This window comes from Cydia pomonella, chromosome 24 (genome assembly GCF_033807575.1).
Source record: "Cydia pomonella isolate Wapato2018A chromosome 24, ilCydPomo1, whole genome shotgun sequence".
NCBI classification, from domain to species: domain Eukaryota; kingdom Metazoa; phylum Arthropoda; class Insecta; order Lepidoptera; family Tortricidae; genus Cydia; species Cydia pomonella.
The window spans coordinates 9,800,929-9,823,462 of NC_084726.1; the positions used below are offsets into that span (position 1 = coordinate 9,800,929).

Genomic DNA, 22,534 nt, shown 5'->3' on the forward strand with positions numbered 1-22,534 from the left:
TCACATTGTGGTTGGTATAGGTATATAGGGTTAGGCTTGTGTAGTACAGCATGTACTAAAGTAAAAAAGACACTATTCCCTCAGCTGTACTAGAGCGTTCGGCCCCCTACTGATTCTGCCCTTAGTACATTTTAGTACACTACACGTTAAGTGGAACGTGAGCGAGTGAGACTGGCAGCAAAGCGATCCGAGTGATCCGACCGAACTAACGCCGAGCGCGTGCGATGACCGAACGGCTCTCGGCTAATATGAGCGAGACAGCACATAGCCGTCACTCCATTGCAACTAACCGGGAGTAAGCCAGATAACAAATTTTTAATTGTACTACTTTACAAAACGGCCGCACAAACCATTCCGTTACATATTATGCTCAGTTTGTCTCGGTGTACTACTGTACTAAAAGATCGAACTAGTACATTTGGGAGATTGTACAAGTTTGGGGCGATCTTTTCAGTAAACGAGCACGCACAACTCTATATAGGGTACATTGTGTATATACATTACATACTCGTATCATAGTGTCTATTATACTATTTATACTTGTATGGTTAGGTACTTAAAATAGGTACCTACTTAAATAAGTAAAAATGTAAATACTAGTGTCCGACCGAAATTTCGGTTTCGGTTTCGGCCAGTTTCGGCCAAAAAATCAAGTTTCGGCCCGAGTTTCGGTTTCGGCCAAAAACGGCCGAACCCTTCGGCCGCGCCGAAACTTACAACATCGTACCTTCGGGTCGCGCTCGGCTAACGTCGAACCTCTGTAACTGTGCTGAAATTTCATTGTGATAAATCTTTGAAAGTAGATACCTGTAATTATAGGTCGGCGAGATATTAATTTTAGAAAAAAACGGGCTTACTAACATTTTTTCGACTTTTTAAGGCCTTTTTTTTTTTATAAATGTTCGGTTTCGGTTTCGGCCGAAACTACAATGAAACCGAACCTTCGGTTTCGGTTTCGGCAAAATAACATGTTTCGGTCGGTCACTAGTAAATACATATAAAAAAGGCCTCTTGTAATGGTGTTTGTGTTGTTTATCTATGTAGTATTATACTGTTGGATAAAAAATCTATTTTTTTTAAGGTTAACGTATTTTACATTAAGTATATGCGTTTTTGTAAATTTGCTATCTCCGTATTGTAAATCTGCATTATCTGCTCATTGTTATCATATAAATCAAAAAACGATCATTGCTGGGCATAGACCTCCCTCAAGGTTTTCCACAACTGCCGGTCATGTGCTGCCTTTAACCAATGGTTTCTTGCGAACCTGCGAAAAATTCCTGTACTATGGGATAAATAAAACTTTTGACAACCCTGGCTACATGTTTCCTGTCCCTTGGGTAGGTATATACCTAGATTCCAATTATTTTTTATACTTATCGATATTGCCCTAAACAACTTGTGTGTCCATTTTATTTTACACAGTGTTTTTTAAAACTCTTTTTATTTTAGGGATGCATTCCTGAGCTTAAATTAAGGTACTTTCTCAAATACACCTTGTATTCTAGTTAACTCCATTTCGGAGATAATCGAATATATTTTTTTACCTAATAAGGCCCCTCTGAACGTGTACACTTGCCTTAGGGCTTGTTTACGTATTGATTAGTGTTTAGTATGAGTTTTTGCATTTGGTACAGTCAAGGTATTAAATATCGATACGGATAAATTGCCAAAAATTTGTATACACGACCTTATTGTCCATATATTAAGGTAGTGTGTAAATATTATTGTCACTTTGTCCGTATCGATATTTTATACCTTGACTGTACTAAACGCAAGTACTATCTCAGACGATCGATGTTCGATATGATTAAGTCAAAGTTTTCAATTGTTTGGTTAAGTTATATGCAGCATTTAATTACTTTTTACGAGGGAAAAAGTATATATACACCGTGTTTTGTTTTAAATTTCCGTTAATTTCAAGGGTGCATTCCTGAACTTAGATTAAAATTAATAGTTAATTTAAATATATATATAAATTAACTATGCTTTTCAGTTTCCTTAAATGTACTTAGCCATAATCCGAAGTTAACGTCATTTAAAAAAAAATACTACCATTTAACCCAGAGTATGAATAATAAAGGATCTATGCCATGCCTATAACTTTCTTATCAGTAAAAATTTTGTGACAGAACTTATGACATGACTAATTAGTACTTTAGTTGTGTATTCCGACACCTCTTGCCGACACCTATACTATACCTTTCCAGATGACTTACTCCTATAGACAGTCTACCTGTCTACCGGGATGTCTGAGAATAGTTTATCTGCGAAATACTTTAAGTATGCAACGAATCCCGCGAGACCTAAGCCATCTAGCTAATGCACCTTCCACAGATCACTTAGGTACGAACTACTTCTAGACGGCGCAATTTTAATATATGAGTAACTATACTTCTCTCCCCGAATAATGGCAGTTCTTCGAGTTTTAGGTTGGGAACATTAATTAAATTGCCATCTGATAATGATAAGACGAGGATCATTCCACCCTCATTTCCCTGGAATCTCATTCCCCTGGATACACCTATTCGCAAATGGCACGAGTTACACATTTACCAAACATGAGATGCTAATAAAGCATGCTAAGCAAGCATTTCCTGGGTGAATAGTGGGTGATAGTGAATAGGTATGGCCAGGGGAATGAGATTTTTGTAGAATGACACACGAGTGGTCTCATGTCTCATCTCAGGCAACCAATGTCATGTCATTACTATTAATTTATTATGTCACGTCTTCTACTGTAACTAATTACTCGTGTGAATTATTTATAAATGTCAAAAATTTACAGTACGGCTACTACCAGTTTTATACTGGCATATTCGCTAGCGTGTGCGTAACTTACTTTATACGCATATTAGTGCGAGCGAGATGTATATAAGGTAAGTTAAGCAAATATGTCAGTTTGACACTGCTAAGACAGTCGAGGTAAGGCTATCTTTAGGTTTGTTGTAGAATAAAAACGAGTAGAGTTACCCATAGGTAGCGGCATTGTATTGTACAAGTAAAGTAGCCCAATGGGCGGTTCCCGCGAGAATTTCGAGATGTAACTTACGCTCAGTGATGCGGTGTCTGTGGGGGTAGCCCATGTGCATCTCCAACTAAAATAGTTGGTTTCCTAATTGAAACATACGTTTGCAAGATTTCTAGTTCATATCCTAAATGATCTAACTTTGCCTTTGTTCTTAATGTTGAGATCCTCATGCTTTTCTTTATGTAAAAAGTCTACTTCTAAAGAGAATTTGTTTTAATACAGGGTGAAATCTGAAATGTGATCAGAAATTGCAATACATGAATAAATAAGAAAGCGAAACTTGTTGAAGTTGATAACTATCAGTTACTTCCGATCCGACCTTTAATATTGATACCTATTTTATATAATTTAGCTTTAACAATAATATATTCTGTTCAAATAAGAACCGCACCATTTCGACACTTCTCTGAGATTCCCAAGTTACAGGCTGAGCCTAGTGTGGGGATCATTGTACTGCTGCTCTTGTAATGACAAATTGTTGAAATAAATATATTCTTTATTCTTATTTATGTATCAAATGATGCACCGAAATAATTTTATTTAGTTCTATTTGGTTACCCCACTACTACATGTCATGATCATGCGGCCTTGTTTTTTGTATAAGTGACTTATAAGGTTGGATGGGAAAAAATAAATATTGGGGCAAGAAAAACCCTAGTAGGGAATGCTTATATTGTTGCTCTTGCCCTAAGCAAAATAAACTATGTTTCTTAATATGGCCTTAATGAAAAGATTTTTATTTTATTTTGATATACAATCAGCAAAACTATTAGTTAATAATCTGACTGCCAATTAGTGTACATGTTGTCATTGAAATGGCCGTTAAATTAGTGTCAGGGGTAAAAATCTGAAATACAGTATCAGAATCAGATAACGTATTTTCTGATCTCGTCTCCAATTCCATCCTGTAGTAGAGCAACTTGTGGCATTTTCAAATTGTGTAGTTAAGTACTAAAGTTCAGACTGCAGTTTGCGCACTTAAATGTCAGACGGTTATAAGTTTAGTACTTACGGGATTTGGGGTTTAATTTGTGTAAGATAGTTCAATGTTAGTACGAGTATAACTTTGCGGGTAATTAGCAGTGGCATGACAGTGTGAGATGACATGTTGTCAAACGCACAGAGCTAAAATCGTAATAAATAGGGCCATCTATATCTACATCAATCATAAAGCATTCGGCGTTGTATCAGTGTTATCAGTTTTCTCCTAGTTTTCTTTAAGCGTTTGTATGTAAGCGATTACCGCCCATGGACAACTGCCACACCAGAGAGGTTGTAAGCGTGTTGCCGGCCTTTAAGATGGGAGTACGCTCTTTTCTTGCAGGTTTCAAGTCGTATCGGTTCGTAAATACCGTTTAGCTGTGCGAGGCAGGAAGTCCTGGAGAAACGCACAGTTGAGGACTGCCAGTTGGAATCTTTATCCGAACAGTGCCCAGCACAGCTGTATCGAATTATCCTTTCGACGGTCACGATTCCAACAGGAAGTAAAACTATTCGAGGCACGTCTTTTATCTACTCGTCGTTAGATAAGCATAATAAAAGATGAAACTAACTGGCTCAGACATCTTGAACCGCCATTTTTAAAAAGCACAAACCTAAGTCGAAAAAATAGTCACCAAATTTTCAGAGAATCATCTGAGAAATCAACCTAAAGCTGTCGAGGAGAGCATCAGAGCAACCGGACAGCTTATAAAAAAAAAAAGTCATTTATTGTCGCAAAAAATAAATAAATAAATAGCAAACATGATTGACTAATCGTTTTGACTGAGCAACTTGATTCGACTAAATAGTCAACCACCCTATAAGCATTCATTACAGCACAGTTGTAGGTAGCGTAGTAGCTTATGAAAACTTTTTTGCCCAAGCTAAAATGTAGACCTTCGCTTTCGCTCGTTCTTAGTAGGGATGTTAGTATAGGTATACTAAAATGTGTACCAATCTACTAATCAATGCGTCTGATTTTGTAGCTAAGATTACTGTTGGATTGGGCAGATGCGTAGCAAGTTGGGGAAACCGGACTGTATTATGCACCTATCTGAGAAATATAAACGTAGCTTTAATACTTTTGTTGAGTTATAAAAATAGCAGTAAATATTTTTATAACTAAATAAACTTTTCTTATTACCAAAGAATATACGAAGAACTTTACGACAGTAACTTCGTCAAGTATACGGCTCATTTATTTTGGAGAGACAATAATTTCAGCAGGAAAACACATCTCATTCCTGTCACGTAGATGTCGCGTCTAGGGATGTGCCGTTCTTGGGAATGTTCCCGCTGAAGAAATTTTGAAGAATATTGGACTATGTGCAAACTTAGTAACGAATTGAATAGAACGAAGTGGTGTAATATCATGCAAAGTTACATTGGTCCGACTCTAAATGTGTTCTTAAGGGTTCCCAGTAATCTTAATTTTCCCATACAAACGTAGTTACGCGCTCATTTTAAAACGCCTAAGTAGCTAGATTGCTCTGAAGCTTTGAACTTACAATAGAATAAGGTATATGTAGGGCTGCAATTAGTTTATGTAGCTTCAGATACCATAGTAAAAAAAATACAGCGACTTTAAAATTTTCATACAAAACTTGCTTTTCCTCTATTTTGTTTGTTTTATAAGGTGGAGCAATATAAACTAATTTCAGCCCTCATGTCATTGTATGTGCAAAGTTTCATTACAATCCAACACGTAGTTTTAAAATGAGAACGAAACTCCATTTGTATGGGAAGGTGAAATTCGGCCAAGCTTGCCGGGGACTCTTAATAAGCTGAAACGTTTGTAGTACAAACAAATAGGTAGGTAACTACAGGAGTAAAGTCAGCAACTCTGTATGAAATTCCAAAACGATTTGCTATACTATAAAGTATACACAACAACAACTACTGACATAACATTTTTTTTTTAATTCCGCTACCTAAAGGTTGTCTGGAAGAGATCGCTTTTTAGCGATAAGACCGCCTGTTGTTTACCTCTTCTTTATGTGTTGTAATATTTGTACTGTTTCTGTATTGAGGTGTGCAATAAAGTATATTTGTATATTGTATGTATGAAAACTAATGCTGAGTGAATGTGCCGAGCGCAAACCCTTAGCGAATGGATCGCTAAACGCTCCCATCTGCAACGCGCCTCTATTGTCGAGGCGCTTGAGTTCGTGGTCAGATTTTTTTGAACACCTCAGCCGATCCGATATATTTGATAGCGACTGTACAAAAAGGAACGGTTAGCGAATGACGTCTTCTCAACAAAACCATGTTTGGGAATATTCCGGGAATGTTCCCGAGGTTCATCACTAGCTCGTGGAGTCGTGGTTAATTAATTTCGTGCGGAAACACGGCATTAGAACAAGTATTCTTGTTTGACATTGTTTATTTTCTTCCGAGATGAAAGGAGCTATTTTTGTCTGTACACTTTCGGATCAATAACGCGCTTTGTTCAACTTTTAACTAGTAAGGCATTTGGAGTTGGAAAGTCAGTTGTTGATTTGATATTACATGTATGTAGCGGAGACCGGGATTAGTTAAAACAGAGGTAAATTGGAACAACGTCAATTTTGCGGTATTTCTTTTTGTTCAAAGGCACATAATCAATATTAAAGTTACACGCCAAACGGCTAACGCAGTTTGTTGGCGATACAGCGCTTATTTGCTACCAACCGGATCCCTTTGTTTGACATAATCATTGAAAGTCATAATGCGATGATAGTCAGATTATCATTAGTCATAATTCTGAAAACGTTAACTTTTCAGGATTTTCGTAAGGTTGTCCTATAGATAGGTTAGGATAGATTTGATTCATGCCAATGCTGAAAAGTTACGCGTTTCTGAGAAACACAAATTTATGACTAACGAAGATGCGGACAAACAATACATTATGACTTAAAACTTTATGGGAAACAATAGAGACCCGCTACCAACGTTTTCGTAGCGCTACGCTCGTAGCCGATCCCAGCGTTTTTCCGCTTTGTAGAGGAAAGTGACTACAAACAGAGAACCCGCCGAGCGGGTACTTAATATCTCCATGACTTGGTATGTTATTGATACAATGAGAAACTAGGTTTATAGGTTTTCTTTTTTTTTTCAAAATTTTCAATATATTTTTTTTAAGCGAAACCTATAAATCTAGATTATGAATGCTGAAGCGATCGACATCAAAATCAAAGTGATCAGTACCCCTAGTGTAAATTTAATCGACATCATAACGTGACGAACGCGTTTGCGTTAAGTCTCATTTTGTATAGGATTTTGAGTTCCCAAAACGTCCCGCTTGGCGCGCTCTTTCTAAATCACATACAAAATGAGACTAAACGCAAACGCGTACGTCACGTTTCGCTATCGACTAAACACTAGGGGTACTGTTAAGATTTACTTAGTGAAAAACGTTTTCTCCCGAAATTGAATTTCATAGAAAAATATCTTCTTCCCTCTTAATCGTTGACATTGGTATAAGGAAGTCTCTGTTGTAAGTAACAGGGTTATGTTTGTAAAATGACAGGCATTTTCCAAGCCTTGGTTATCATTGTTATCATACCTATCAATATTAAAATTAAACTTAATTTCAAACCTGTATGTATGCTGCCCGTAGTAGGTAGTTCAAAGTTTGCGTTGGTTTATTCATGATATTATACGAACATGGTATTCTTATTTCAGGAAATATAACCTAACTCTAAAATAACTTAAAATGATGTTCGTATGGCTATTAACATACAATGGGATACATTTTTAGGGGCAAGTTGTGGCGTTTGCATACGTGTTGATGTGATAAGTAAAAACTAGTTTGTGTCAAAAAGTCGTTTAAGACACATTTTTTAAATGCCTGTGACAATATCGCGTGAATGGTACAAGCCGTTATCGCCAATTGAACTTTTTTAAATTGTCATCTATTTCTCATCAAGATGATTCTAACGAGCCCAAACCTAATGAATAAACGTTATTAAATACGGTCGTTTTGTTGTCCCTCAGCCGCCATTTTGTTAGTTTTCCATGTAAATTAAGAAATTTTACAAAAACATTACTGGTTACATACAGAAAGATAGGCGAAATTATAAGATTGCCGTAGGGCTAAGATGGTCGGATCTTTATCATTTGTCACCTTCTAACAAGTATGTAAGTGCGAAAGTGATAGGTATAGTGACAGGCGATAAAAATGGAACGAAAGCGAAATACGCGCAATTTCATTGTATGTCCTACAAAATCTTCCTCTGAGCTACGAAAATGTTTGGTATTTTCGTAACGCAACGGAACATAACATACGTTTATTTTGTCCTAAATTGTGACTTCGTATTTATTCCGCCCATTGAGGAGCTCTTAAAACTTAGCATTTTTTTTTCTTTTAACAAAATGTTTGTCAAAATGTAAAGACAAAAGACTTCAACAAAGTAAAACCGGCTTTAAAAAAAAAAAAAAAATTACGTTACGTCATAAAATATATTGTTACTTACGCCAAAGTGCCGTTTTATGACATTAAGCGTTAGGGTAAGCGTCCCAGTTTACGACTCCGGCACAATATTAGCTAAGAATAGAGAGAATTTGCTGTAGGTACAGATGAGTCCATGAAAACTGTCTGGCAGACAAATCTGTCAATGTATAGCGGGAAGATGGCCATTAAACTTCTTTGCGTCATAAAATATTTCCTCTGTTACGTCTTTTATTGTCAAGTACCTTTTATAATGTTATGGCTCCTCTATACAATGGCCCAGCGCTGGACCAGCGAGATGGCCATGATATGGTTGAGAGCACCCACTATGGAATGGGACACGTGTAGTTGCGTACGCACCATGGCCGGCCCACTACCGTTGATGTACGGATTAAAAACCTACACCGTGGCCATCGCATCTCTTCACGCTGGCCCATATTAGTGGGCCGGTATGATGGCCCATCGTGTAGAGGAGCTATTAGGGTAAGCGTGCCAGTTTTCGACATTGGCACAACAGTATTATTTATTTATTTAAAATTAGATTCGGCAATAAGGCCCATATTACAAATACTTTATTAACATACATATACATTGTATAAAATTAAAACTAAACACTATTTACGCGACAAAACGGTGTAGCTCCGTTATTAGAGACACGCTTAACCAAGCACCCTGCTCATGAGGGAAAACGTGTGTCAAATGAAGCGCGAGCGAAGCGAGGGCGTTGGCACTTACACTTTCTTTAGAAATATTATACGTTGGCTTCAGTTTCATTCACGCACGCGAGCGAGTGTTGCATAGCGCATAACATAGCACAAAATCTTTGAAGTTACCTAAGACGAGTGAAAAATAGTGTGAAATAAGGATACGAAGCAAGCTGATGATGCCGGCGGTCAATGCCACTGTGCGAGCGGGACAGCAATATAAATATGCACGTGCGATAGAGATAGGAAATGGCTGGTTAAATGTACGAAATTCTTTGTGCTTAGTCTCCTAACGTAGCCGCATTTTTGTATGCTAAAGCAGACGTTGCCATGTTTTTTTGTTGGATTAACCATTTAATTCACGACCATGTTCCATTTAATAGTTTAAAAAACCTTGCTACGAAAAATGCTTTTAGCTCAAAATTGATGCTTGCATTAAACGCTTGTATAAATAACCCCAACAATTTATATCATAATACAAGGCTCGGAACCGGTTTTTTCTTCATACAAAAAATACCGGTATTGTTACGTTCTTTTTCGTTCTTTGGTTTATTATTTCATTTTTACTGAGACTATCTAATAATGCGAAGTTGTTACCTAAATACATCATCCAGTGCTACGTAAAGAGTATAAAATAATAAAAAATATTGGGCTATTTCGGGATTTAAAAATAAACCGGTTCCGAGCCCTGTCATAATATTCATAATGTCTCCAGAAATTAGTGCAATTAATATTTTATTTGTCTATAAATTATATCATTTACTACCATTTAGCGTGACTCCACACTTGACAGTTCCTTATCTGTTCCCCCGGGAAAATAATTTCTATCTACGTAATAATTGTAAACAAAAAAACGCTCCTGTTCGCCATAACTTTTTTACGATTCCATTAATGAAAGTTGCCACGCATAAACTGAATAATACTTTTACAAAATGGCCGACTTTATATGAAAACCAACAGTATTTACGACCTTATATTATAATCAAAGTGCTGAGTGATATTCCCAAGCGCTCATACCAATATAAGTGTCACCATAAGACCGTTAAAGACGACGCGTAAACGGAGTTACACTTATCCTGGTTATCAAAGAGATGGTGAGTGGTACGCCCCTAAGGGCCCGATCCCGTCACAAAGCGACATTTTACGCCTTTCGACGTACTTTACGACTTGGGGAGCCTTAATTATGGCCTGAAATGCCACTGTCTAATTAAGTTTTCGACTTTATTGGGCTATTAGAACATTTTTAAGTTGCGGTTTGTAATGTAAAAGGTAGTGTTTGTGTTTAGTTTGCGGGAGTGTGTGAAGTAGGTGGACGTCCAATTTACGCCTCTTTTGTACTTTTGGGTTTGAATTACACAACTGGTTTCTGGGATGCGATTGGGAACAAATAGACAAAATATTAAAAGACCGTGCCGGCCGGTTTGTGCATTGTAAATGAATTAGCGTTTATTTAGATGTCATTTGTGATAGATACCTATCTTAAAGTTACACAAACCCGCCACTGAAAATCTGCTCCCACAAAATCGAATACATGCTTAAGAAACGCGATCACAGAGCCGCCGCCATACAAACGTACACACTCATTTTATAATAACAAGAAACTTGGCATGAACATAGTTTTCATTGCTAGAAATTGTAATATAAAGAAAATAGTAGAAGATTTTCATACAAAAAATATAATCGCTATATTTAATTTGTGTTGCGATTTTTAGCAACGAAAATTATTTGAGGCATAGATATATGTTTCTTCAATGTTCATGCCATGTTTCATGTTATTCCAGCATGTCGTTATAAAATGAGAGCGTAACTTCGTTTGTATGGCGGCGTTTAGTTTTTATTTTTATATCGTGGCGCTTTTTCATTAGTGTTTTCATAGATTTTATCCTCATTTTAAGAACCACCCCTGCAAGTTGAATCAATACTTGTACACCAACAACCTTACTCATATCATGAGATCTTGCCCTTTCTCAGACCTATAAAAAACCTATAAACTACTCCAGCCTGAAACCGCAACAAAAATGAAGTGCCACTAAATCCGTTGTGAATGCCGCCGCCTTAATATATAGCCCTCGAGTCAACACTTCACCTAATCGAATAGTTTTGAAATGAAATTGAGCCACATAGACTTATTCCCTTTGCGAAAACCGACGTAACTTGGACTTTTCTGTGTTCGTTTGAAAGAGATTCGCTGTTGGTTTAGTTCAGGGCTTTATAGATAGTGTCATTCACGAAGACGCGTACCTTGACTCGGAATATCATGTTATTAAAGGTTAGATTTGACAAATCTGCGCGTCATCGTGGATGACACGAACTATAAGTGTCTAATTAGGTGAATGTAAAGCTTAGTATATTCTCTCTTAATGTAATACTTACTTTAACAACGCTTGTTTAAAAGTACCATGCTGTGAGATAGATCTTCGAACTTGGTGCTCGCAAATATCTGAATAACACCGTATTATCGGCTTTAGCCTATAATATATTCAGATATTTTGAGCACTTTGTGCACATATTTGACGGTACCTAATAAAATTTAATTAAAAAAATGAGAACTTTACCAATAACTAGGTAGGCATAAGTCAGTATAAGTCGATGCTCCTACATAATACTGGTTCATTTAAAATTGTTAGGTAAGGGATCAGAATAGCACCCCTAATCTAATACATAGCGCTGCAGCGTACCGTTTTGTGCGCGTGGGGGCGCTGCTCGTAAAATTTTATGACCGTTGCCATGGTTACCAGCGCCATTATGACTAGTTCGTCGCGGCGCCGCTAGAGGCGCTGAGGTGCTAAGGTAGTAAGGCTTTAAGATACAAAGGGTATTTAATTTTGAAACTGTAAAGCATCAAGCTCTCTACACATCTCACGGAAGATAAAGTAACTACATAGCTATCAAATTGAAGTCGTACTATGCATAAGATGCTATGTCGCGAGTCTTGCCGCTTGACATGCTAGCTACTTAGTAGTTGTAAACTACATATAGGTATCGTAAGCGTAACTAAAATTAGACTACGTATACCCCACTAAATCTAGGTTTTATTTTACCACTTTGTCAGCATGATAGATTTATATAACCGTCCCAAATTACAGCATTCTGGCACAAATGATCTCGGAGTAAAAGCTACGGATGGAAAGACTGTGGATAGGCTGGATTTGCACCGACTTGAACAGAACAAACTGAGGGAGTGGCATTATAAACGTTTTGACATTAATTATGACATTCCCACACATTGTCTTTGAAAATGCCATGCAAAGTTAGCTTAGTCCGACGTCCGACTAGTTGCGTCACCTTTATTCTCTCCGCTGATGCAACCAGACCTGGAATAGGTACAGAGTTCATCCAGCACATTTCATAGAAAGATATGCCTATTCGTTACGTAGATTCTCAGCTTTGAAGTATAATCTGTTCCATTCGCTAAGCGGTAACGACCGTACTAAGAACATGTTGAGTGAAGCAACACGTGACGTCACTGTGTACACGGCCCGTCAACAAGTCGGACGTTACGGACTACGTAGTGATGTGACGTCGTGTTGATGGATGTTACGCATGACCCGTCGTTGATAAGTTGTCGACAACGTGGCAGTTTATACACACTTTTGAGGTTTAATATAGTATAAAAACTTCGGTGTGTGGCTACAACTCCATAAATTACTCTTTTTTATATATATATAGTCCTCCACATCGATTTCGATGACGGCGACCTCAGCAATCAAGGGTTTTTCCTTTCATGAGCTCTTATGTGGCTGGCCAGGCCAAACTTGCTCTTAAACACCCTTTCACATTCACAACAGTATAGTTGACCGGCCGCGTTGTATGTATACACATAGGAGGGCTTAGGTCTATCCTTGCGTATCCTTTTTTTTATACCACGACGGTGGCAAACAAGCATACTCTACTCATAATGTTGTGTTCCTGCTAGTGAGTTAGGTTGCCAGAGCTCATCGAGGGTGCGGAGTGTGAGGGTCGGCAACGCGCATGAAACTCCTCTGGAGTTGCAGGCGTACATAGGTTACGAAGGCTGCTTAACATCGGGCGAGCCGTATGCTTGTTTGTCATCGACGTAGTATAAAAAAATAAGTGAATTATTTTGTTTTTAAGATAACTCATAGTGTTGTATTCCTGCCGGTTAGTAAGGTTGCCGGAACTAAACGAGGGTGGGCGCGTGTTACACATCTGGAGTTGCAGGCGTCCATGAATTACGGAAACTGCATGCCATCAAGCAGGCCATAGGCTTTAAATAAAGTCATGATAGACACGGTTTTAAATATGTTTTAACTAGTTCTGCCCGCGACTTCGTTTGCGTTGAAGGAAAAATACATGCGTGTGGGACAATATCCTCAGCTCAGCCTGATCTGCCTACTACTCTGTATGCATATGCATATCGTCGGGTCAGAATACGTTTGTACCATACGCCACTTTTTGCAGTTCGCAGGAACGCGAGAAGGAAAAAACATATTTTTCGATGAGTTTTATATTTAGGAAATATACATTTATTTAACTGAAATATTTTGAATATAGTGGTAATCATGTAATAAAAGCAATTTTTATTATTGCCACACCCGTTTGCATATCCGTGTTCCACAAAGTTTTGCATATATCACAACTTGATACTTTTCTGAAGTAAAAGCGTGTATGGCACATTATTGAAAAATGTTTTTTTTTAAACCGATTGGTGTCAGTTATAGTTATTTGCAGTTATTTGCTATTTTAGGAATCATTAAATAAAGATTTTTCTCAAAAATGGGTATGGCACAGCCGACGATACATAAGACATCTAGAGATTCTAGGGTAGTTTAGTTTCTATAAAATAATGATGCCGTGTAACAACTGTGTGTAATCAGTAATCATTCACCTCACTCTTGCCGTCACCTATCTCCAGGTTACTAACTCGTGGTTAGGTCTGTGTGCCTTCATAATGGCATGTATGTGACCTGTGTGTACTGTGTCAATCACTCCGTGTTGAATATCGTACCGATGTGCATGCCACAGATTAGATTACTGTACACAAACAGTCGTAAAGTCTTATTTGAAGAGGCTCGGACTTTGTCAGCCACAAGCGAAGGTACGCTTCTATTGACAGTAAATATACTTTATCATAAAGAAATAAATGACGATCGGAGTTCAGGGTGTAGATATCCATAGAGAAATAAGTAGTTAAACAAAGATAGGCTGGCAGCAGGCTAGCCCAGACGGTGCACGGGTTATTTTAAACGTCGAACTTCTATGAAATTATGACGTTTACTTGACACTTGCACTATCTGGGCTATCAAAATCTTGGTCTGACTATAAGCTAAGCTATTAGAGTTCTCTCACTTCACACAGATAAAAAAAATCTATAATAAGTTTTAGGCAATCTTTGCGAAAACGTATCTGTAATAAAATGTTATCTTGAAAAGTATTAAGTTTTCTTTTCTTGACACTGTATCTTATAAGATACATAGTGTAACACCCTCTTTTTGTATTTTTTTCTAAAGACCATTTTTTGCTCTATCAGGCCCAATCGATTTTTTTTTATTTGCCAATGAGGCGAGTTTAATACTTATTAATAAAACGATTTACTTGTCATACTACTTATTATTATTAAGTAAGGAAACTTTATTTCTCTATGAGATGGTGAAGATGAATTAAGAGTCGTGCCAATTTTATATGTCTAGATATTTAGATTTTTTTCTTCTGAGACTGAAACTTCTTAATTTGGAACAATGCCCATTTTACGCTACCTATTCTTTAAATTTTTCGTATTTAGTGAATACTGACTAATAGTATTTTAAAGTTTATAAAAATAAAAACAGTTTGTTGATTTATATTTATATCGGCACTGCCCGTTCAAAGTTGTAAGTACATAACTTTCCTGTTACGCAGAAATTATCTGGAAGAGATCGTTTTAGCGATAAGACCGCCTGTTGTTACCTAGTCTTAAACTTGTATTTAGTTTTCTGTGTAATTTTTAACTTTTAAACTTTGTGCACGATAAAGAATATATTATTATTACTAACCAACATCGTACTACCTACTATTTACAGTTTCATAATAATAGGTATTAGCCACGATTCAATGTCATAATTATTAGTTTGTCGAGCCATAAACCGTCTGCCTGTCTGAGCTTACGGTGCAAGCCATAAATTAACTAAACTCAAACGAACTTATTGTTTATGTGTCTCGGCGATATTAGATTATTGTGTAGCCACAGCATTTAAAAAGTCAACATTGTTTAGAAAGCTTGTTCACTTTGTTGTTGCTATAGGTATATATATGTTTAATTTTCGTTTTTTTTTTCATGTTACCCTGATAGCCAGCTTCGTGAAATTTATAAATATTTTCATTTATATTGTAGCCGCATGCATCTATTGACATCTTTGGCGGTGAAAGATAACATAAACTACCGAAGGCGCTCAGTAATCCAGCAACCGATTTTTTCTCATTTGCCGGATTGTTAAAACTGCCGGATTAATGGATTTGTATGGAAATAAAAGCACGAAAAAAACACGTGGCACTACCGAACAATGCAATCGCTCTGTAATCCGGCGTTCGGCTGTGTAAACTGCCGGATTATAGAGCAGGCCATCTGAGACGCTTACCGCCAGATGGACGAGCGCCGAACTACCGAGCGCCTGCTGTACTTTAAAAAATACGCCAGCTCTAGTTAAGGGCCGATTATATCTCTTAAATTATGAATATTTATAACCTATTATATTTTTGCTTCAATTTTCAGGTATTTTTTTATCTTGATATACTACCATACTAGGGCTTTAAAATATTCGTGTATGCACAGACGGGGTGACAGAAGGGGCGGTGACATAGTTTATATGATTTAGGTATATATTTAGCTATATAGTCACTTAGGTATTTGTAAATAAAACTCATTTAGGCGGTCAAATACGGTCAAATACGAACTGGTTTATTCATCTGCATTCATCTTTGACCCCCAATCACAAACGCCTATTACTATTTTAGCCCTTTTCTTGGCAGTGTATCTTTAAAGATACATAATTTTACACCTTCGTTTTGTATCTTTTTCTAAGTTTCTTTTTCTTTTTTTGATCTCTGGAAATCGAGGCTTCTTTTTCAGCTTAGTCTTCTTCAGTACTTTGGTCACGAAGAATGGCCGGTACCACTACAATGGATAGATATTCTAACTTTTAGACTAAAGGTGTATATGGGGGATACTAGTGCCCTCACACGCGACAAGTATTCTAGAAAGTTTAGTAGCTCTGTTCTTCACTACCTTCCTGCGTAGAAACTCCCGGGACTCCAGACTCCGGACACTCGAGGATTGAACTCATGTTTTTATTTGCCAAGAAAAGGGTTAAAGGCCAACTTATAAGGCTCTAATTCGTACAGTTGTAATCTCTATGAATAGTGTTGGGCTAGGAACTTGTTTATGGCCACGTTCTGTTTACCCTTTGATGTTGCCGCGTTTACGCTCGTGTTTATGTTAGAACACCCACTGGAACTACTTATTTTCGGAGTCGGGTAAATATAGCTTCGGCGAGTTCATAGTGCTGTGATGAAGTGTTGAATGAGCTTAAGACATTTTGAACGCATATAGATCGTACTAGAATCGGACCAAGTTAATTTTGTATGGTATTTGCTAAGACATAAGTGTGAAGACAATAAATAATATAAATAATACATATAACACCCAAAACATCCAAATAACACTAGACCCTACTCATAGTGTTGTGTTCCTGCCGGCGAGTAAGGTTGCCAGAGCTCAACGAGGGTGCGGAGTGTTAGGGTCGGCAACGCGCATGTAACTCCTCTAGAGTTGCAGGCGTACATAGGCGTTTTTCATATTTGCCTGCATCAGCGCATCACCTGCTGGAAATGTTCATGTTTTTTGGCTGTTTCATTCTTCTCTTATAATATACTTTTGATTTGAGCCCAATAATAGAGAGAACGGCACTATAGGACGTTTGGTGATCTTACTCTGCTCTTCAATAATTACCGAATGCGATTTTTGTACGAAGGAAATTGTATGATTTTCGACTTGGCCTAGAATTAAATAACACAAATTTTTGATTACTTTAGCTATACTAACCTTTGTACGAAGAACTGAACTGAGTTTCGTAGTTCGTTCCACTTTAACAACATATATACCCCAGTTTTTACGATAAATATGACAGGCATGCTTCGTTTTCGAAAATTCTATTAGTAATATTTCTGACGGGCCTAGAGGCCACTTGTTCCTAGAGGTCTGCCGCTTCAAGGCCTCTGTTCAAAAGACAACATACTAAATTAGTTATTTATTATGAAATGCACGAAACTTCGAAATAATTTTAAGTATTTCGAAATCAAGCATATATGTTACTAATTTTCTTGCTATTTGGAAAATACCAATTTACAGTGATCTCTTCTATTTACCGGTGAAACGTTGCTTAGCGTAAAAAATATAATAAATAATTAAACTTATTATCGCGGTAAGAAATAGTCATCTTGGTTAGAAACAAAATTAGAGCCGTTTGAAATTTACAGCTTTTTATCGGTACAGGCCTTAGACGGATTGATACTCGTATTTGTGACATAAAAAGCGCGAATGTTTTGTTTCGTAACTTTGATGCGAAATATGCAATGATTGCAAGTGCAGTTCTTAGTAGCCGTCGTATATAGATAAGTAAGGGTTACTAGGAATGTTTATGTTATGTTACAAATCACCTTAAGTATAAATGAAATGTGTTGGTATTAAGAACATTTAACATTTTTTAATAAATTGGTATCATAGGAACTATCTTACACAAATCCACCTCTACTCCCACAAACTCATTAAGAGGGAAGAATAACTTTATGAATCTAACGTAGTAACGGTAATTTTTCTATGAAATTCCATGTCGGGCGAAAACGGTTTTCCTCTAACTATTAACTAAATCTTAACAAATTACTTTGTTTTTGATGTCAATCGCTTCTGCATAATATATTCTAGGTTTATAGGTATCGCTTTTTTGAAAAATGTTTTGCAAATTAAAAAAAAAAGTGAAACCTATAAACCTAGTTTTCATTGTGTCAATAACATACTAAAAAATCATGGAGAATGGAAAAATTTTGAAGTAGAAAAAAAAATGGACAGTCATGTGGTATACGGCAATAAGTTAGAAGCCTAATAACAACCAGTTTGATTTGTTGTCTGATAAAATATCCTTTGCTAAAAAAGTAAACCCAACCCGTGAAATAGTTAATGTATGTTTTACAATCGGGCAAAAACGTTCTCTAGTCCCTCGTAGCAAGAAAATAAAGAGAACCTTTACATGCGTGCATGGTGTCGTGAAAGCGCATTTTGAATATTATTCAGAAAAAAACTTTTTAATCTAACATACTTTGGTTTTGTTTACAGGTATCGACCACCATTCAGGGCATAGAATACACAAACACAAGACCAACAGAAAACACCGAGCTACTAATGGTATGTTGATGCAAATCAGTAAATTGAGACTGGACAGTTTGTCTGTTGATGGCTATTAGCGACCTCTCGTGGCGAGTAGCGGAACTAAATGTAACTGAAACTCGACATGGTGGATTAACGTAACTTTAATATTGTGTTTAACACGCTCACTTCCCCGACAGAGGCGATAGGTCCGATGCTTTGCTGCTTTTATTACCTACGTCCTACGTGATGCACGAATTGCCGTGAGCGAGACATGATTTTCTGAGTTATTTGAACATAACAGATTAAACATTAAAGGTACTAATTCCTAGCGTTATAAAAATAATTGTACCTTAACGTTTTTTCTTAAAAATGAGATCGATAACTTGAAAAATTATAACGCCTGCAAAAGTGTAATAGCAAGCAAAATATAAATAAGTAAAACTTGGAAACCACAAATAAAATGGCTCATATTATAATTGAATATGAAGGTACAAAAAAGGTACAAAAATTTGGCTTTTATAGAATTTACCAATAACCACGGGAATATAGCGTAATAAAGTACACCCGCCATTCTGACTGTCAGGATGGCGGGTGTACTGTTTTTTGGTAACAACTTTAAGTACCGTGAGGAATAATTTTTTTTAAAGTTCGGTGATTGTTTGAAAACCTCGAGATTGGAAAGAAATATTTATTTTATTCTGTTTTTAGTATTTGTTGTTACAACGGCAACAGGAATACATAATCTGTAGAAATTTTAACTGGCTAACTATCACGGTTCATGAGATACAGCCTGGTGACAGACGGTTTGACCCTTTGGGTACGGAACCCTAAAAAATCAGCAGCAAGAGGCGATACGTTGGATAGCGCTAATCCTAGACGCGAAAGCAATCTATGATGATATTATGGCAATTGAATAGGGAATAAAAATAATAATAAGTGAAATACTTATCAGCCGCTGTTTTTAACTCAACTTAACTTAAGGGTTTGGAATTTGACTCCATATAAGTATTACCTTGAAATTAGCTGGTTTTTAAACGATCTTCGACGAAGCTTTTGTCAAAAAATATGTGTTTTTTTTTTACAGAAGAGCTTCACTTCGATCCAAAACCTTTCAGTAAGAAGATCGAACTGAATACACCCGGGAAAATCCATTGTAAAGTGGCTGGTGGGCTCTCTCCGACCGTACAATGGTTTTTGGTACGTATTATTGGTTGATTATTTGTTCTATTAGCTGCTTTGCTTTTGATAAAACTAAGGCAGTAAGTTAAATACCCAAAAACTTACGGGTTGTTTTAATGTACATAGCACTTTCAAATAATTACCAAACGTAACCAAAAGTGTCACGTCGAAAGATATTAGTCAGGTTTATCTTTGCAAATATTTAATCAACTGTTATTTTAATACCATATTTTCGTTACCTGCCAGGGAAATTCGATGTTCGATGTTTGGTCCAAACCATCATGTTTTTTAATTTGACGGTTAGTAATCTCTTAATATAATCATGTATTCCAGAATTCGGCAGACGCGTTGCCAGGAGGTCTGAGCTCGGCCAACGGTACGCTGCACGTGGCGTCGGCTGAGAAACGCCACGTTGGGAACTACACTTGCCGAGCCACTGATGGTAACCACACCATCACTGCGGAGATACACCTCGATGTCGTTGGTAAGAACTACACAAATTCGGAAGACACATTGCCGGAAGGCTTGAGCTCGGCCAACAGTACGCTGCACGTGGCATCGGCTGAAAAACGCCGCGTGGGAAACTACACTTGTAGAGCCACTAATGGTAACCACATCATCACTGCGTAGACGTATGCCCTACAGTGGGTGCATAGTCGCTGAAGAAAAAGAAGATCTAGTTGTCGGCAGACACGCCGCGTTGGATCTCGAACTAGTATGTATGAATTGGTACGCGTATGTGGCGTCGGTTGAGAAACCAACTACACTTCTCGAGCCACTGATGGCGGAAACACCATCATCACTGCGAAGATACTCCTGGATGTTGTCAGTAAGTTATGATCCTTTCTTCTTCGCGGTATAAACCACACGTTGCTGAAGGCAGCGCTTTGTACGTGCCCTAGGCCGTGGACTCGAACAGAAGGGGGTCCCTCTTGGACATTTCTGCTGCAAAGACTGTCCGTAGTCATTCAGGGTTAAGCCTCCGTTACAAGTCCGTACTCATATTGTAGTAACTGTCTTAGACTATACAGCATACATCTCTTCTAAAGAAATGACGCTGAGCACGAGGAATATATTCCTGTCCAAGTCACACCCATGGGCCCGAGCGCGGTCAATGACACTGTGCGACCGGAACAGATGCACGTGCAGTAGAGATAGGAGCAGGCGGAAAATGTACGAAATTCCTTGTAATAAGCGTCCTTTCTTTGGAATCAATAATTCTTTAAACAGGCACCTGCCTCGATAGCAGACGCTGGTTCGATTCCAGCCCTGGGCACTGGAGGCCTTGGTCACTTATTCTTCGTATAAGACATTTATTTCGGTCAATAATTGTTTGTTTTAATTTATTTTCAGTGTCACCAAAAGTAATCGAGCCTCTTCCGGACACGGAGATACACATCGGCGAGCGGCAATCCGCGCTTTTGAACTGCCGAGCTATTGGCGACCCGTTGCCGACGACTCATTGGGTCCGAAATCTCACCATTATTAACCAATCGCGTGAGTTTTAATATAACATCAAGATTAGTGGAACGTAAGTTGCTTTAAAACCTAAGTATGTACATATAGCAGTTATTTTTTCTATCTGATACATTTATGCATTAGCTACTTCAGTTAACATAATTTATGATTATGAACTTCCAGGTCTTATGGTTGTCTTTTTCTTTTGTTTCGGTACATCTTTGATATTGCATATTTAATATGTTTATATGACTATTTGCTGGTTTCTAAATAAATAAATATAATAATTATTCTAGATTTCTAAACCTTAATATGCTTACGGTATAACTTCGAGTTGTTTTTTATTTACAGAAGATGGAGTGGATGTCGAAGGAGGTGTGAATGCAACACACGCCAGGTTAGAGATACAAAAGCACTTTAAAGTAGTAAAAATCATTTATGCTCTAGAGTCGAATCAAACTACATGACATTTGCTACCACAAAGTGTGGCAATATCATAAATATCATAGAACCATGGTCAACTTGTATGAAGCCTGGTCCAAAAACGGAAATGAGAGTTAGGTCATTAGGTAGGTATTTCTATGTACTTCATTTCGTTTTCCGTGTACCAAGCAGAATTCCATTGCACAACTGAGATATTTGTATTTTAGTCAAAATGTCATCACCCTTATTGCCTAGGCAATAGAGTCCAAGTAAGTAAATTAATTGCTGCAAGGTAGATGTTCGCGCACCGGCAGCATTTTTAAATAAAGATTAAAAGAATCTACCCTGACTATCCTGAGAGAATTGTAAAATAAGAGAGTTACATCCTTGAAACTCAACTCAACCAATTGTGGAAAAAAATAGTGTTCTATGGATAAAAGTAACAGTTAACTAGAGATAAATGGAGTCTTAAATTTGCATAGACACCCGATAGAATAATACTAGCGTTTCTCTTGGCCTTTAAAATAAGTTTTTTTTTGCAGAATGTTGTTACTAAATAACGGATCCCTATGGATTCGTTCAGCGCGGCGTGAAGACTCTGACCGCTATGCTTGTACAGCGGGCAGCGCCGCCGGTATGGCGCGCACGGAACTGATCCTTACTGTACATCCAGGTAATTTTTTACCGAAGTTTTTAGTCTAATCACGAATCTCAAACGCAAACTTTAAGAAGCAGCAAATTTAAATTTAAAAGGAATTGCGAATATGTATTCAAAGTGAGTCTGAGTATTTCTTCTCTGCTTTCCCCTCCACAAGGCGACCCTGCGGAAGTTGGAAGTGGGTGTTGAGGGACGGGGAGTAAGGGATTGCCTGACAAGGGAGTTTAGAAGCCGAGGCTTGGAAAGAACCGAGTGCAGGCAATCCTTATTTTCAGCTGAGGTATAATATATTGCTTTTCTAAAACGTGTGAGA

The 22,534-nt window shown here is 37.5% G+C and overlaps 1 protein-coding gene across 1 annotated transcript in view; it reads left to right on the top strand.

The window, feature by feature from the left end:
* The window catches only part of LOC133530949 (tyrosine-protein kinase-like otk), a 71,067-nt gene that overhangs the window by 31,193 nt on the left and 17,340 nt on the right, over positions 1-22,534 (top strand). Inside the window, exons 3-8 of the mRNA XM_061869006.1 lie at positions 18,471-18,539; positions 19,588-19,700; positions 20,016-20,166; positions 21,036-21,179; positions 21,492-21,537; positions 22,106-22,236. Coding sequence (XP_061724990.1) covers positions 18,471-18,539; positions 19,588-19,700; positions 20,016-20,166; positions 21,036-21,179; positions 21,492-21,537; positions 22,106-22,236 — 654 coding nt within the window. The remainder of the gene's footprint in view (positions 1-18,470; positions 18,540-19,587; positions 19,701-20,015; positions 20,167-21,035; positions 21,180-21,491; positions 21,538-22,105; positions 22,237-22,534) is intronic.